The 13633-nt window shown below is 39.1% G+C and overlaps 1 protein-coding gene and 1 long non-coding RNA gene across 2 annotated transcripts; both read right to left on the bottom strand.

The window, feature by feature from the left end:
- Nucleotides 1–2299: 2299 nt before the first annotated feature.
- LOC113275363 lies at nucleotides 2300–4086 on the bottom strand. The gene is made up of 2 exons (XM_026524850.1): nucleotides 2464–4086; nucleotides 2300–2353 (listed from the first exon to the last, which is right to left on the bottom strand). The coding sequence occupies exons 1-2, from the start codon at nucleotides 4084–4086 to the stop codon at nucleotides 2300–2302; spliced, it is 1677 nt and encodes a 558-aa protein (XP_026380635.1).
- A 7120-nt stretch (nucleotides 4087–11206) lies between these two features.
- On the bottom strand, nucleotides 11207–13292 carry LOC113322810. The gene is made up of 3 exons (XR_003347286.1): nucleotides 13180–13292; nucleotides 12203–12267; nucleotides 11207–11483 (listed from the first exon to the last, which is right to left on the bottom strand). It is a non-coding gene; the product is annotated as an uncharacterized LOC113322810 (long non-coding RNA).
- Nucleotides 13293–13633: the final 341 nt, after the last annotated feature.

Below are 13633 nucleotides of genomic sequence, written 5' to 3'. Positions count from 1 at the left end.
AAATGGCCCAATGTAACGTGGCGCCAATTTACTCTTCTTACCAAATCGTTTAATGCCAGGTCTTGGACTAACCTTCAAGAAGACTTGGTCTCCAACTTCAAACTCTAAAGGTCTTCTTCTTTGGTCAGCGTAGCTTTTCTGTCGACTTTGAGCTGTCCTTAGACGATCTTGAATAATCTTTATCTTCGTTGTCGTCTCTTGAACAACTTCTGGCCCCATAACGCTCTTCTCACTGACTTCTGCCCAACACAATGGTTTTCTACACGGTCTACCATATAAGGCTTCAAACGGTGCCATTCCGATGCTAGACTGGTAGCTATTATTGTAGGCAAACTCAATGAGTGGTAGTTGTTCACTCCAACTCCCTTTAAAATCCAAGGCACATGCTCTAAGCATGTCTTCCAACACTTGGATTGTTCTCTCTGATTGTCCATCTGTTTGGGGGTGAAACGCGGTGCTCATATTCAACTTAGTTCCAAAGGCCGACTGGAACTCTTTCCAGAATCTAGATGCGAACAAGGGATATCTGTCTGAAACAATCGACATAGGGATACCATGTAGCTTTACGATCTCTCGGATGTACAAGTTACTCAAACTAGTAACATTGTCTGACTGCTTCACGGGAAGAAAATGAGATGATTTCGTAAGTCGATCGATGATCACCCATACACTATCTCTGCCCTGCTGAGCTTTAGGCAACCCTCTAACGAAATCCATAGCAATGGAATCCCATTTCCATTCTGCAACTGATAATAGTTGGAGTAGTCCTGCTGGTCGTTGATGCTCGGCCTTCACCCTTTGACAAGTAAGGCATCTTGAAACAAACAAAGCGACATCCTTCCTCATACCCCTCCACCAAAACTGACGTCTCAAGTCATAATACATCTTGGTAGTTCCAGGATGAAGTGTAAGTACAGATTCGTGTGCCATATCTAGAATCTCCTTTCGCAAGGCCTCATTCTCTGGTACACACAATCCGCCCCTAAATCAAATACCTCCATTAGTCCCGAATGACCAATTTACAGGTTCCTCTCCTGTAGTTAACTTCCCTTTTACTTCTTGTAGACTAATATCAGTTATTTGTGCTTCAATCACCTTCCCCACAATCTCTGGAACTACTGCTATGTGAGATAGAAATGCTTTCTCATCATTATAATCAACGATGAGATTAAAATCTTTGAACTCTTCCATCATCTTCAAAGAGGCTACTGGACCCTTTCTACTAAGAGCATCTGCTACTACATTTGCTTTTCCCGGATGATAGTTCAAAGTAAACTCATAATCCTTCAAAAGATCAAACCACCTTATCTGCCTCATATTCAACTCTTATTGGCTGAATATATACTTCAAGCTCTTGTGATCCGAAAATACGACAAAGTTTTCGCCGTAGAGATAATGTCGCCAGAGCTTAAGTACAAACACCACTGCTGCCAACTCCAAATCATGAGTGGGATAATTCTTCTCATGAGTTTTCAGTTGAAGCATAAGTTATTACCTTTCCCTTCTGCATAAGAACTCCACCCAACCCAGTTCCGCATGCATCACAATACACCTCATAACCAAGTCCTGCTTCAGGTGTTGTTAAGATAGGCGCTGATGTTAACCTACGCTTTAATTCCGCAAATGCTTCCTCACACTTTGTTGTCCATTCAAATTTTACACCTTTCTTGGTCAGTTGAGTGAGAGATGCATCTATCCTCGAGAAATTCTCCACAAACCTTCTGTAGTATCCTGCCAAACCCAAGAAGATCCTAACTTCAAACACATTTCTTGGAAATTTCCATTTAACTACTGCCGCTATCTTCTCTGGATCTACAGCTATTCCTTGACCAGAAATGACATGGCCCAAGAATAACACTTCCGGTATCCAGAACTCGCATTTACTTCTCTTGCCATATAGCTTGTTGTCTCTCAAAGTCTGCAACACAATCTGAAGGTGTTTCTCGTGCTCCTCTTCACTTTTAGAGTAAATAAGAACATCATCAATAAATACCACCACAAACTGATTCAAATAAGGCCTTAAGACTCTATTCATCAAGTCCATGAATGCTGCAGGTGCATTCGTCAACCCAAACGACATCACAAGAAACTCATAGTGCCAAAACAAGTGCCAAAAGCTGTCTTCTGGATATCTTCCTCTCGTATTCTCAATTGATGGTACCCGGAACGGAGATCAATCTTAGAAAAATATCGTGCTCCCTTCAACTGGTCGAACAAGTCGTCTATTCGGGGCAAAGGATATTTATTCTTGATAGTCACTTGATTCAGCTTCCGGTAATCAATACACATCCTCAATGTTTTATTCTTTTTCAGAACAAACAAAACTGGGGCTCTCCATGGTGATGTGCTTGGTCTGATGAATCCCAATTCTAGTAATTCATCTAGTTGCTTCCGTAACTCCTTCATTTCCTTCGGCGCCATACGATAAGGAGATAGACATATTGGTGTAGTTCCTGGTTGTACTTCGATCACGAAGTCAACCTCTCTCCTTGGTGGCAATCCTGGCAATGCTTCTGGAAAGACATCTGGAAAATCTCGAACAATCCTTGCTTCTTCTGTCACCTTGGTGTTGGTGTCCTCCTCGTCTAGATACGCCAAGTAACCAATATATTCCTCTGTTTCGTTTCGTCTCTTTTTCCCAGGAAGAGATGGAGTAATGAATTTCCACCTTTCCCCTTGCACGAACACACGATTCCCACTCGTTGTCACGAAATAAATCTTCTTTTCAGAACAACGCAATGTGGCATGATTGTATGACATCCAATCCATACCCACAATAACGTCATACTCTTGCATTTTCAGTGGTATAAGATCTATACTCACCCTACGGTCACCAAGAGTTAACTCACAATTCTTACATACCTTACTGATAGTAACCAAACTCCCAAGTGGTGAAGACACATTCAAATTAAACCCTAAAGGATCAACACTTAAACCTATATACGCAGCTAGGTGAAGAGATATAAACGAATGGGTAGCACCAGTATCAAACAAAACTTTAGCACGAGAACTGAAAATTAAGAAGTTACCCTCGATAACGGAGTTCTGTGCTTCTCCTCTAACCTCTGCAACATAGTTAAGCTTCCCTTGGACATTTGGTTGCCTCGGCTGGAATGGCGGTGCGTTAGTACGTGGCTGATTCTGAGGTCTACCACCAACATTCTGACTATGTGGCTGGTTTTGCGGTCTATTACCAACATTCTGATTACGTGGCTGATTCGTGTTCTGTGGTCTCTGCCTCTGTGGATGGGGGCAATCTCTGGCGTAATGACCTTCCTCTCTACAATTATAACACTCTGTCCCAGACTTCTTCTCCTTCTTCACCGGAGATTCGGTACGTGGTCGCTTATGTCGTGCTTGTGGGTTTTGTTTCACCTTCTTCTTCTTTTCACGAGATTCTCTCTCTTTCAGTGTTTTAGCCCAACTAGCTTCAACAGCCAACGCAGATTTTAAGACTGCAGCATACGTGTTATGGTTATGACTGACCACCCTATCTCGAATGGGTCCCTTCAAAGCACACTCTAGCTTACGAGCCCTCAGCTCCTGGGTCGGTACCAAATGTTGTCCATGTCGTTCTAACTCTGCAAACTTCTTATCTAACTGAGTTACTGACATATCCCCCTGCTCCAATAATGCAAACTCCATACATTTTGCAGCTTGAGCAGTCGGTGGGAAATATTTCTCTAAAAACAACTCCTCAAATCTTTCCCAAGACATCCGTGATACATTTTCCATTCTCTCAGTGGAGCTCCACCAAAAATCCGCATCCCCATAGAACATGTATGTAACAAATCTCACTTTGTCTTCCTCTGAAACCAACATAACTTTCAATTCTTTCTTTATACCCAGCAACCACTTTTCAGCATCAGTTGGTTCCTCGGTTCCATGAAATATGAAGTCATTACCTAAAGATTTATTGAACCTTCGTACATCAACTTCATGACTGGATTTGTTCGGCTTCTCTATAGCTTTAGCAATGGTCTTCACGGAACCTGCTAGCTCTGCCATATCTTGCTGCATAGTCTTGGTTCTCTTATTCAGAACCTTGATCTTCTTAGTTGGAGTAGAACGAGCTATTTTTTCCATATTTGACATCTACGAATCAAAATTTCAACGAGTTAGCTCGGTTAGTTTGGTCAGTAACTACTCATTACTAACCACCCAATCATATACATATCACGGAATCTGGTAGTTTTCTAAAAATTCCCAAATAAAAAGTTTTTTTTTGTTTTTTTTTTTAAACTCCTTTTTAGAAATCTCACAACAAAACCAACACTTAAATACTCACAATCCAAAGCAAAATAGAGTAAATTTGCTGGTATCACTAACACAAAACAAAGAGAAACCCAAAGAAAATCGAAACATTTGCTCTGATACCAACTGTGACGACCCAGAAAATTTTTCGCTTTCGATTGGCTGTGGTGTCCAGTCAACCGACAAGTTTTCAATCTTCCGAGTTGCCAAAACGAAAATATACTAAAGAAAACAGTTTAAAGATAAAAGAGGGATCGACTAGTACAAAACTGATTAATTCAAAAGTACCAAAAATCAAGACTTTACACTTATATAAACAATACCAAAAAGGATTTAATTTCTTTAAGAAGTTCACTCAAAGGTGGTAGCTTAAAGATTACAACAAAATAGCTTTAGCCGATTTTCAAACAAAAACACAACTATCAACATAAACCTCATTTACAAAAGTAACAAAAGATTTCCTTTTCAAACCTTCACAAAGTAAACACAAAGTACTAGTTTTCACAAACCATCCCAGATTACACGTAGATATATACCTGAACAAAAAAAAGCGAGTGTACTCACTTTGACCCCCAATGCTTTATGCACCAAGCTTTAACAAGCTTACTGCCTCAAGCCGCTCTCAAACTCTGTGGAAAACAAAACAAATAGGGTGAGCCACAGCCCAGTAGGGAGACGATGATACAAAGTCGAACGTACAATTCAATGCCCAATAAGGATAGCCAAAAACATCAAATATATGTAAATAAAACATTAAGTTGTTGAGCACATCCATATCCAAATTTCACAGACTTTATAAAGTCAGTAAACCATTCTGAAATCATCCAAAGCGATTGAGTTCGCAATCTTCTACTGTGAGGGTCCTACCAAGTGTCGGAGTTTATCTGAAAACTAACCATCGTCCCAGACAATCTTCCGCAGGTAACCATTAGTATGGATTGCCCCTAATGGGCCCGACAAACTCATCAGTAGCATTTGTAACCAAAAGAGTGCTCAAACGATCGATAGATAGTTCATAAGTATCGTTAAATATGAATATCGCTTAAACTGTCAAAGTTTCAATTCATGAACCATGAAATGCCCTTACCTTAGCTTGAACTTTATGAAACAAAGCTAAAATCAATGAGGAGTATTCATACATAAGGCTAAATACACAAAACAAAACCATACATATGAGTTAACTCCATGATTTACTCTAAAACACTCCAGAAATTCAGTTTTGCTTAACTCCAAACAAAAATTCACACAAAATTCATTATGCAATGGAATTCAGTGGTTTTGATATCGTTAGAAAATAGAGAAAACCATATTTAACATAGGGTTCATAGGAAATAAGATACAGTTATACACATGTGTTTAAAACGTCTTGACAAAGCAGGACAAAAACTGTTTTCCTGCAGTTTTTAGTTTGCTCAGTCTCCACTCAAAAATTCGTGCAAAATTCATTGAGCGACGGAATTCAGTGAGTTAAGTCTTGTTTGAAACTAGATGAGACCATCTTTAACAGAAAAATAATAAGAGGTAACAAAAGTTAGATGTACCTGTGTTAACAGACCTTAGGAAAACTGGACAGCAGAATTGGTTCCTGAAATTCACAGTTTGGGTAGCCTATACTCGAAAATTCACATAGGCTTCGTTACTCAATAAAATTGAGTGTTTTTCGGCTAGTTTTAAAGTACAGACAATAGGATATCACATAAAAATTATAAGAAAATCAAACAAGGTCAGTAACTTGTTCAAAACTCCTTTGACACAAACTGACAGAAAACTGTTACAGGAATTTTTCAGTTTTAATATTGTTCAGTTGAAAATTCACACAGGCTACATTATATTTTCGAATTCGACGGTTCTTAGCTCGTTAGAAAGTATAAAAAAACTCTTTCATAATAAAAATATGATCAAAAATAAGAGTAATATGAACCTGGTGTTTAAACCATCTCAAAAACATGACAGTAATCTGTTTTCTGAATCCTGAAATGCCCTAATTTGAGTTCTATCAAGAAATAGAGAACAATTCCAATAGATCCAAGTAACCCAGGATATATTTTGAAAGAATCATGACTTAAACATGAAATTATTTGAAAACCATAACCTTTCTCATGAACCCAATCATTCAAATCAAAGAGGATCAACATGTTAACTTGAAATTTAGAATTCTAACACAAATCCCATTGTAAGAATGTGAAGATATGAATTCCTTTGAGTTGTAAATCAGAGAATCAACATATATATAAATTGAAGATTCAAAACAGTTTTGAGAAGGAATTCCCCCTACCTTTGATGTGAAACAAGAGCTCCAAAGCAATGAATTCAAGCAACGGATCAAACTATGAAAGATATGCTTCAATTTCTAGTTTTTGTGTCTGAAATTTCTGCTAGTGAAAGAGATGAATCGAACATGGGAGAACATAATCTGATTTTGAAAGAAAATCGTATTTTTAAGTTTATCAAGAGAGCTAAAAAGACTAAAATACCCCTGATTCGATTAAAACATGACACGTACCCCTTGCAAGTGTCGTGTTCTCTAAAATCCATGAAATATGTATCCCTATTGGCATAAGTACACACCAAGGCTGGCTCACACGAAGAGAAACATGGTTTCTCAAGAAATTATCAAGTTTTTCGCAACCGAAACACGACAACAACTAGGTTCAACGCTCCACAATGCATTAAATCTAGCCTCCCAATCCATATGGATTGGGTTCGCACCCTAGTACTTAAGAAAAAGAACCGAGATGCTACATTATTACCCCCTTAAAAGAATTTCGTCCCGAAATTCAAGACAAAGGAAAGAGCTATGAAATTTACCTTCAAGTAGCTCCGGATATCTCTCCCGGATCTCAGATTCTAGTTCCCAAGTTATCTCCTCAGTGTTGTGATGTTGCCAAATCACTTTCACTAATTTGATGGTCTTGTTTCGTAAGACTTGCTCTTTGGAGTCCACAACTCGTAATGGTTTCTCGATATAGGTTGCATCCTCATTAAATTGTATGTCTTGCCATTCGATGACGTGTGATGGATCCGCATGGTACTTCCGAAGCATGGATACGTGAAATACATTATGTATATTCGCCAACGAAGGTGGTAAAGCTAATCGATAAGATACTTCACCAATACGATGTAGAATTTCAAATGGACCAATGTAACGTGGTGCCAATTTACTCTTCTTACCAAATCGTTTAATGCCAGGTCTTGGACTAACCTTCAAGAAGACTTGGTCTCCAACTTCAAACTCTAAAGGTCTTCTTCTTTGGTCAGCGTAGCTTTTCTGTCGACTTTGAGCTGTCCTTAGACGATCTTGAATAATCTTTATCTTCGTTGTCGTCTCTTGAACAACTTCTGGCCCCATAACGCTCTTCTCACTGACTTTTGCCCAACACAATGGTGTTCGACACGGTTTACCATATAAGGCTTCAAACGGTGCCATTCTGATGCTAGACTGGTAGCTATTATTGTAGGCAAACTCAATGAGTGGTAGTTGTTCACTCCAACTCCCTTTAAAATCCAAGGCACATGCTCTAAGCATGTCTTCCAACACTTGGATTGTTCTCTCTGATTGTCCATCTGTTTGGGGGTGAAACGCGGTGCTCATATTCAACTTAGTTCCAAAGGCCGACTGGAACTCTTTCCAGAATCTAGATGCGAACAAGGGATCTCTGTCTGAAACAATCGACATAGGGATACCATGTAGCTTTACGATCTCTCGGATGTACAAGTTACTCAAACTAGTAACATTGTCTGACTGCTTCACGGGAAGAAAATGAGATGATTTCGTAAGTCGATCGATGATCACCCATACACTATCTCTGCCCTGCTGAGCTTTAGGCAACCCTCTAACGAAATCCATAGCAATGGTATCCCATTTCCATTATGCAACTGATAATGGTTGGAGTAGTCCTGCTGGTCGTTGATGCTCGGCCTTCACCCTTTGACAAGTAAGGCATCTTGAAACAAACAAAGCAACATCCTTCCTCATACCCCTCCACCAAAACTGACGTCTCAAGTCATAATACATCTTGGTAGTTCCAGGATGAAGTGTAAGTACAGATTCGTGTGCCATAGCTAGAATCTCCTTTCGCAAGGCCTCATTCTATGGTACACACAATCCGCCCCTAAAGCAAATACCTCCATTAGTCCCGAATGACCAATTTACAGGTGCCTCTCCTGTAGTTAACTTCCCTTTTACTTCTTGTAGACTAATATCAGTTATTTGTGCTTCAATCACCTTCCCCGCAATCTCTGAAACTACTGCTATGTGAGATAGAAATGCTTTCTCATCATTATAATCAACGATGAGATTAAAATCTTTGAACTCTTCCATCATCTTCAAAGAGGCTACTGGACCCTTTCTACTAAGAGCATCTGCTACTACATTTGCTTTTCCCGGATGATAGTTCAAAGTAAACTCATAATCCTTCAAAAGATCAAACCACCTTCTCTGCCTCATATTCAACTCTTTTTGGCTGAATATATACTTCAAGCTCTTGTGATCCAAAAATACGACAAAGTTTTCGCCGTAGAGATAATGTCGCCAGAGCTTAAGTACAAACACCACTGCTGCCAACTCCAAATCATGAGTGGGATAATTCTTCTCATGAGTTTTCAGTTGTCGCGAAGCATAAGCTATTACCTTTCCCTTCTGCATAAGAACTCCACCCAACCCAGTTCTGCATGCATCACAATACACCTCATAACCAAGTCCTGCTTCAGGTGTTGTTAAGATAGGCGCTGATGTTAACCTACGCTTTAATTCCGCAAATGCTTCCTCACACTTTGTTGTCCATTCAAATTTTACACCTTTCTTGGTCAGTTGAGTGAGAGATGCAGCTATCCTCGAGAAATTCTCCACAAACCTTCTGTAGTATCCTGCCAAACCCAAGAAACTCCTAACTTCAAACACATTTCTTGGAGATTTCCATTTAACTACTGCCGCTATCTTCTCTGGATCTACAGCTATTCCTCGACCAGAAATGACATGGCCCAAGAATAACACTTCTGGTATCCAGAACTCGCATTTACTTCTCTTGGCATATAGCTTGTTGTCTCTCAAAGTCTGCAACACAATCTGAAGGTGTTTCTCGTGCTCCTCTTCACTTTTAGAGTAAATAAGAACATCATCAATAAATACCACCACAAACTGATTCAAATAAGGCCTTAAGACTCTATTCATCAAGTCCATGAATGCTGCAGGTGCATTCGTCAACCCAACGACATCACAAGAAACTCATAGTGCCAAAACAAGTGCCAAAAGCTGTCTTCTGGATATCTTCCTCTCGTATTCTCAATTGATGGTACCCGGAACGGAGATCAATCTTAGAAAAATATCGTGCTCCCTTCAACTGGTCGAACAAGTCGTCTATTCGGGCCAAAGGATATTTATTCTTGATAGTCACTTGATTCAGCTTCCGGTAATCAATACACATCCTCAATGTTTTATCCTTTTTCAGAACAAACAAAACTGGGGCTCTCCATGGTGATGTGCTTGGTCTGATGAATCCCAATTCTAGTAATTCATCTAGTTGCTTCCGTAACTCCTTCATTTCCTTCGGCGCCATACGATAAGGAGATAGACATATTGGTGTAGTTCTTGGTTGTACTTCGATCACGAAGTCAACCTCTCTCCTTGGTGGCAATCCTGGCAATGCTTCTGGAAAGACATCTGGAAAATCTCGAACAATCCTTGCTTCTTCTGTCACCTTGGTGTTGGTGTCCTCCTCGTCTAGATACGCCAAGTAACCAATATATTTCTCTGTTTCGTTTCGTCTCTTTTTCCCAAGAAGAGATGGAGTAATGAATTTCCACCTTTCCCCTTGCACGAACACACGATTCCCACTCGTTGTCACGAAAGAAATCTTCTTTTCAGAACAACGCAATGTGGCATGATTGTGTGACATCCAATCCATACCCACAATAACGTCATACTCTTGCATTTTCAGTGGTATAAGATCTATACTCACCCTACGGTCACCAAGAGTTAACTCACAATTCTTACATACCTTACTGATAGTAACCAAACTCCCAAGTGGTGAAGACACATTCAAATTAAACCCTAAAGGATCAACACTTAAACCTATATACGCAGCTAGGTGAAGAGATATAAACGAATGGGTAGCACCAGTATCAAACAAAACTTTAGCACGAGAACTGAAAATTAAGAAGTTACCCTCGATAACGGAGTTCTGTGCTTCTCCTCTAACCTCTGCAACATAGTTAAGCTTCCCTTGGACGTTTGGTTGCCTCGGCTGGAATGGCGGTGCGTTAGTACGTGGCTGATTCTGAGGTCTACCACCAACATTCTGACTATGTGGCTGGTTTTGCGGTCTATTACCAACATTCTGATTACGTGGCTGATTCGTGTTCTGTGGTCTCTGCCTCTGTGGATGGGGGCAATCTCTGGCGTAATGACCTTCCTCTCTACAATTATAACACTCTGTCCCAGACTTCTTCTCCTTCTTCACCGGAGATTCGGTACGTGGTCGCTTATGCCGTGCTTGTGGGTTTTGTTTCACCTTCTTCTTCTTTTCACGAGATTCTCTCTCTTTCAGTGTTTTAGCCCAACTAGCTTCAACAGCCAACGCAGATTTTAAGACTGCAGCATACGTGTTATGGTTATGACTGACCACCCTATCTCGAATGGGTCCCTTCAAAGCACACTCTAGCTTACGAGCCCTCAGCTCCTGGGTCGGTACCAAATGTTGTCCATGTCGTTCTAACTCTGCAAACTTCTTATCTAACTGAGTTACTGACATATCCCCCTGCTCCAATAATGCAAACTCCATACATTTTGCAGCTTGAGCAGTCGGTGGGAAATATTTCTCTAAAAACAACTCCTCAAATCTTTCCCAAGACATCCGTGATACATTTTCCATTCTCTCAATGGAGCTCCACCAAAAATCAGCATCCCCATGGAACATGTATGTAACAAATCTCACTTTGTCTTCCTCTGAAACCAACATAACTTTCAATTCTTTCTTTATACCCAGCAACCACTTTTCAGCATCAGTTGGTTCCTCGGTTCCATGAAATATGAAGTCATTACCTAAAGATTTCTTGAACCTTCGTACATCAACTTCATGACTGGATTTGTTCGGCTTCTCTATAGCTTTAGCAATGGTCTTCACGGAACCTGCTAGCTCTGCCATATCTTGCTGCATAGTCTTGGTTCTCTTATTCAGAACCTTGATCTTCTTAGTTGGAGTAGAACGAGCTATTTTTTCCATATTTGACATCTACGAATCAAACTTTCAACGAGTTAGCTCGGTTAGTTTTGTCAGTAACTACTCATTACTAACCACCCAATCATATACATATCACGGAATCTGGTAGTTTTCTAAAAATTCCCAAATAAAAAGATTTTTTTTTTTTTTTTAAACTCCTTTTTAGAAATCTCACAACAAAACCAACACTTAAATACTCACAATCCAAAGCAAAATAGAGTAAATTTGCTGGTATCACTAACACAAAACAAAGAGAAACCCAAAGAAAATCGAAACATTTGCTCTGATACCAACTGTGACGACCCAGAAAATTTTTCGCTTTCGATTGGCCGTGGTGTCCAGTCAACCGACAAGTTTTCAATCTTCCGAGTTGCCAAAACGAAAATATACTAAAGAAAACAGTTTAAAGATAAAAGAGGGATCGACTAGTACAAAACTGATTAATTCAAAAGTACCAAAAATCAAGACTTTACACTTATATAAACAATACCAAAAAGGATTTAATTTCTTTAAGAAGTTCACTCAAAGGTGGTAGCTTAAAGATTACAACAAAATAGCTTTAGCCGATTTTCAAACAAAAACACAACTATCAACATAAACCTCATTTACAAAAGTAACAAAAGATTTCCTTTTCAAACCTTCACAAAGTAAACACAAAGTACTAGTTTTCACAAACCATCCCAGATTACACGTAGATATATACATGAACAAAAAAAAGCGAGTGTACTCACTTTGACCCCCAATGCTTTACGCACCAAGCTTTAACAAGCTTACTGCCTCAAGCCGCTCTCAAACTCTGTGGAAAACAAAACAAATAGGGTGAGCCACAGCCCAGTAGGGAGACGATGATACGAAGTCGAACGTACAATTCAATGCCCAATAAGGATAGCCAAAAACATCAAATATATGTAAATAAAAAATTAAGTTGTTGAGCACATCCATATCCAAGTTTCACAGACTTTATAAAGTCAGTAAACCATTCTGAAATCATCCAAAGCGATTGAGTTCGCAATCTTCTACTGTGAGGGTCCTACCAAGTGTCGGAGTTTATCTGAAAACTAACCATCGTCCCAGATGATCTTCCGCAGGTAGCCATTAGTATGGATTGCCCCTAATGGGCCCGACAAACTCATCAGTAGCATTTGTAACCAAAAGAGTGCTCAAACGATCGATAGATAGTTCATAAGTATCGTTAAATATGAATATCGCTTAAACTGTCAAAGTTCCAATTCATGAACCATGAAATGCCCTTACCTTAGCTTGAACTTTATGAAACAAAGCTAAAATCAATGAGGAGTATTCATACATAAGGCTAAATACAAAAAACAAAACCATACATATGAGTTAACTCCATGATTTACTCTAAAACACTCCAGAAATTCAGTTTTGCTTAACTCCAAACAAAAATTCACACAAAATTCATTATGCAATGGAATTCAGTGGTTTTGATATCGTTAGAAAATACATAAAAACATATTTAACATAGAGTTCATAGGAAATAAGATACAGTTATACACATGTGTTTAAAACGTCTTGACAAAGCAGGACAGAAACTGTTTTCCTGCAGTTTTTAGTTTGCTCAGTCTCCACTCAAAAATTCGTGCAAAATTCATTGAGCGACGGAATTCAGTGAGTTAAGTCTTGTTTGAAACTAGATGAGACCATCTTTAACAGAAAAATAATAATAGGTAACAAAAGTTAGATGTACCTGTGTTAACAGACCTTAGGAAAACTGGACAGCAGAATTGGTTCCTGAAATTCACAGTTTGGATAGCCTATACTCGAAAATTCACATAGGCTTCGTTACTCAATCAAATTGAGTGTTTTTCGGCTAGTCTTAAAGTACAGACAATAGGATATCACATAAAAATTATAAGAAAATCAAACAAGGTCATTAACGTGTTCAAAACTCCTTTGACACAAACTGACAGAAAACTGTTACAGGAATTTTTCAGTTTTAATATTGTTCAGTTGAAAATTCACACATGCTACATTATATTTCCGAATTCGACGTTTCTTAGCTCGTTAGAAAGTATAAAAAAAACTCTTTCATAATAAAAATATGATCAAAAATAAGAGTAACATGAACCTGGTGTTTAAACCATCTCAAAAACATGACAGTAATCTGTTTTCTGAATCCTGAAATGCCCTAATTTGAGTTC

This window comes from Papaver somniferum, chromosome 1, assembly GCF_003573695.1.
Source record: "Papaver somniferum cultivar HN1 chromosome 1, ASM357369v1, whole genome shotgun sequence".
Classification (NCBI taxonomy): domain Eukaryota; kingdom Viridiplantae; phylum Streptophyta; class Magnoliopsida; order Ranunculales; family Papaveraceae; genus Papaver; species Papaver somniferum.
This window is presented reverse-complemented; position numbering and strand designations above follow the sequence as displayed.

Bases quoted from the DNA above. Each gene is read 5' to 3' on its own strand.
- LOC113275363 (XM_026524850.1), bottom strand. From the start codon at position 4,086: ATGGAAAAAATAGCTCGTTCTACTCCAACTAAGAAGATCAAGGTTCTG. The intron at 2,354-2,463 runs GTACAACCAGGA...GGGATTCATCAG, and splicing joins AGGTTGACTTCGTGATCGAA to ACCAAGCACATCACCATGGA.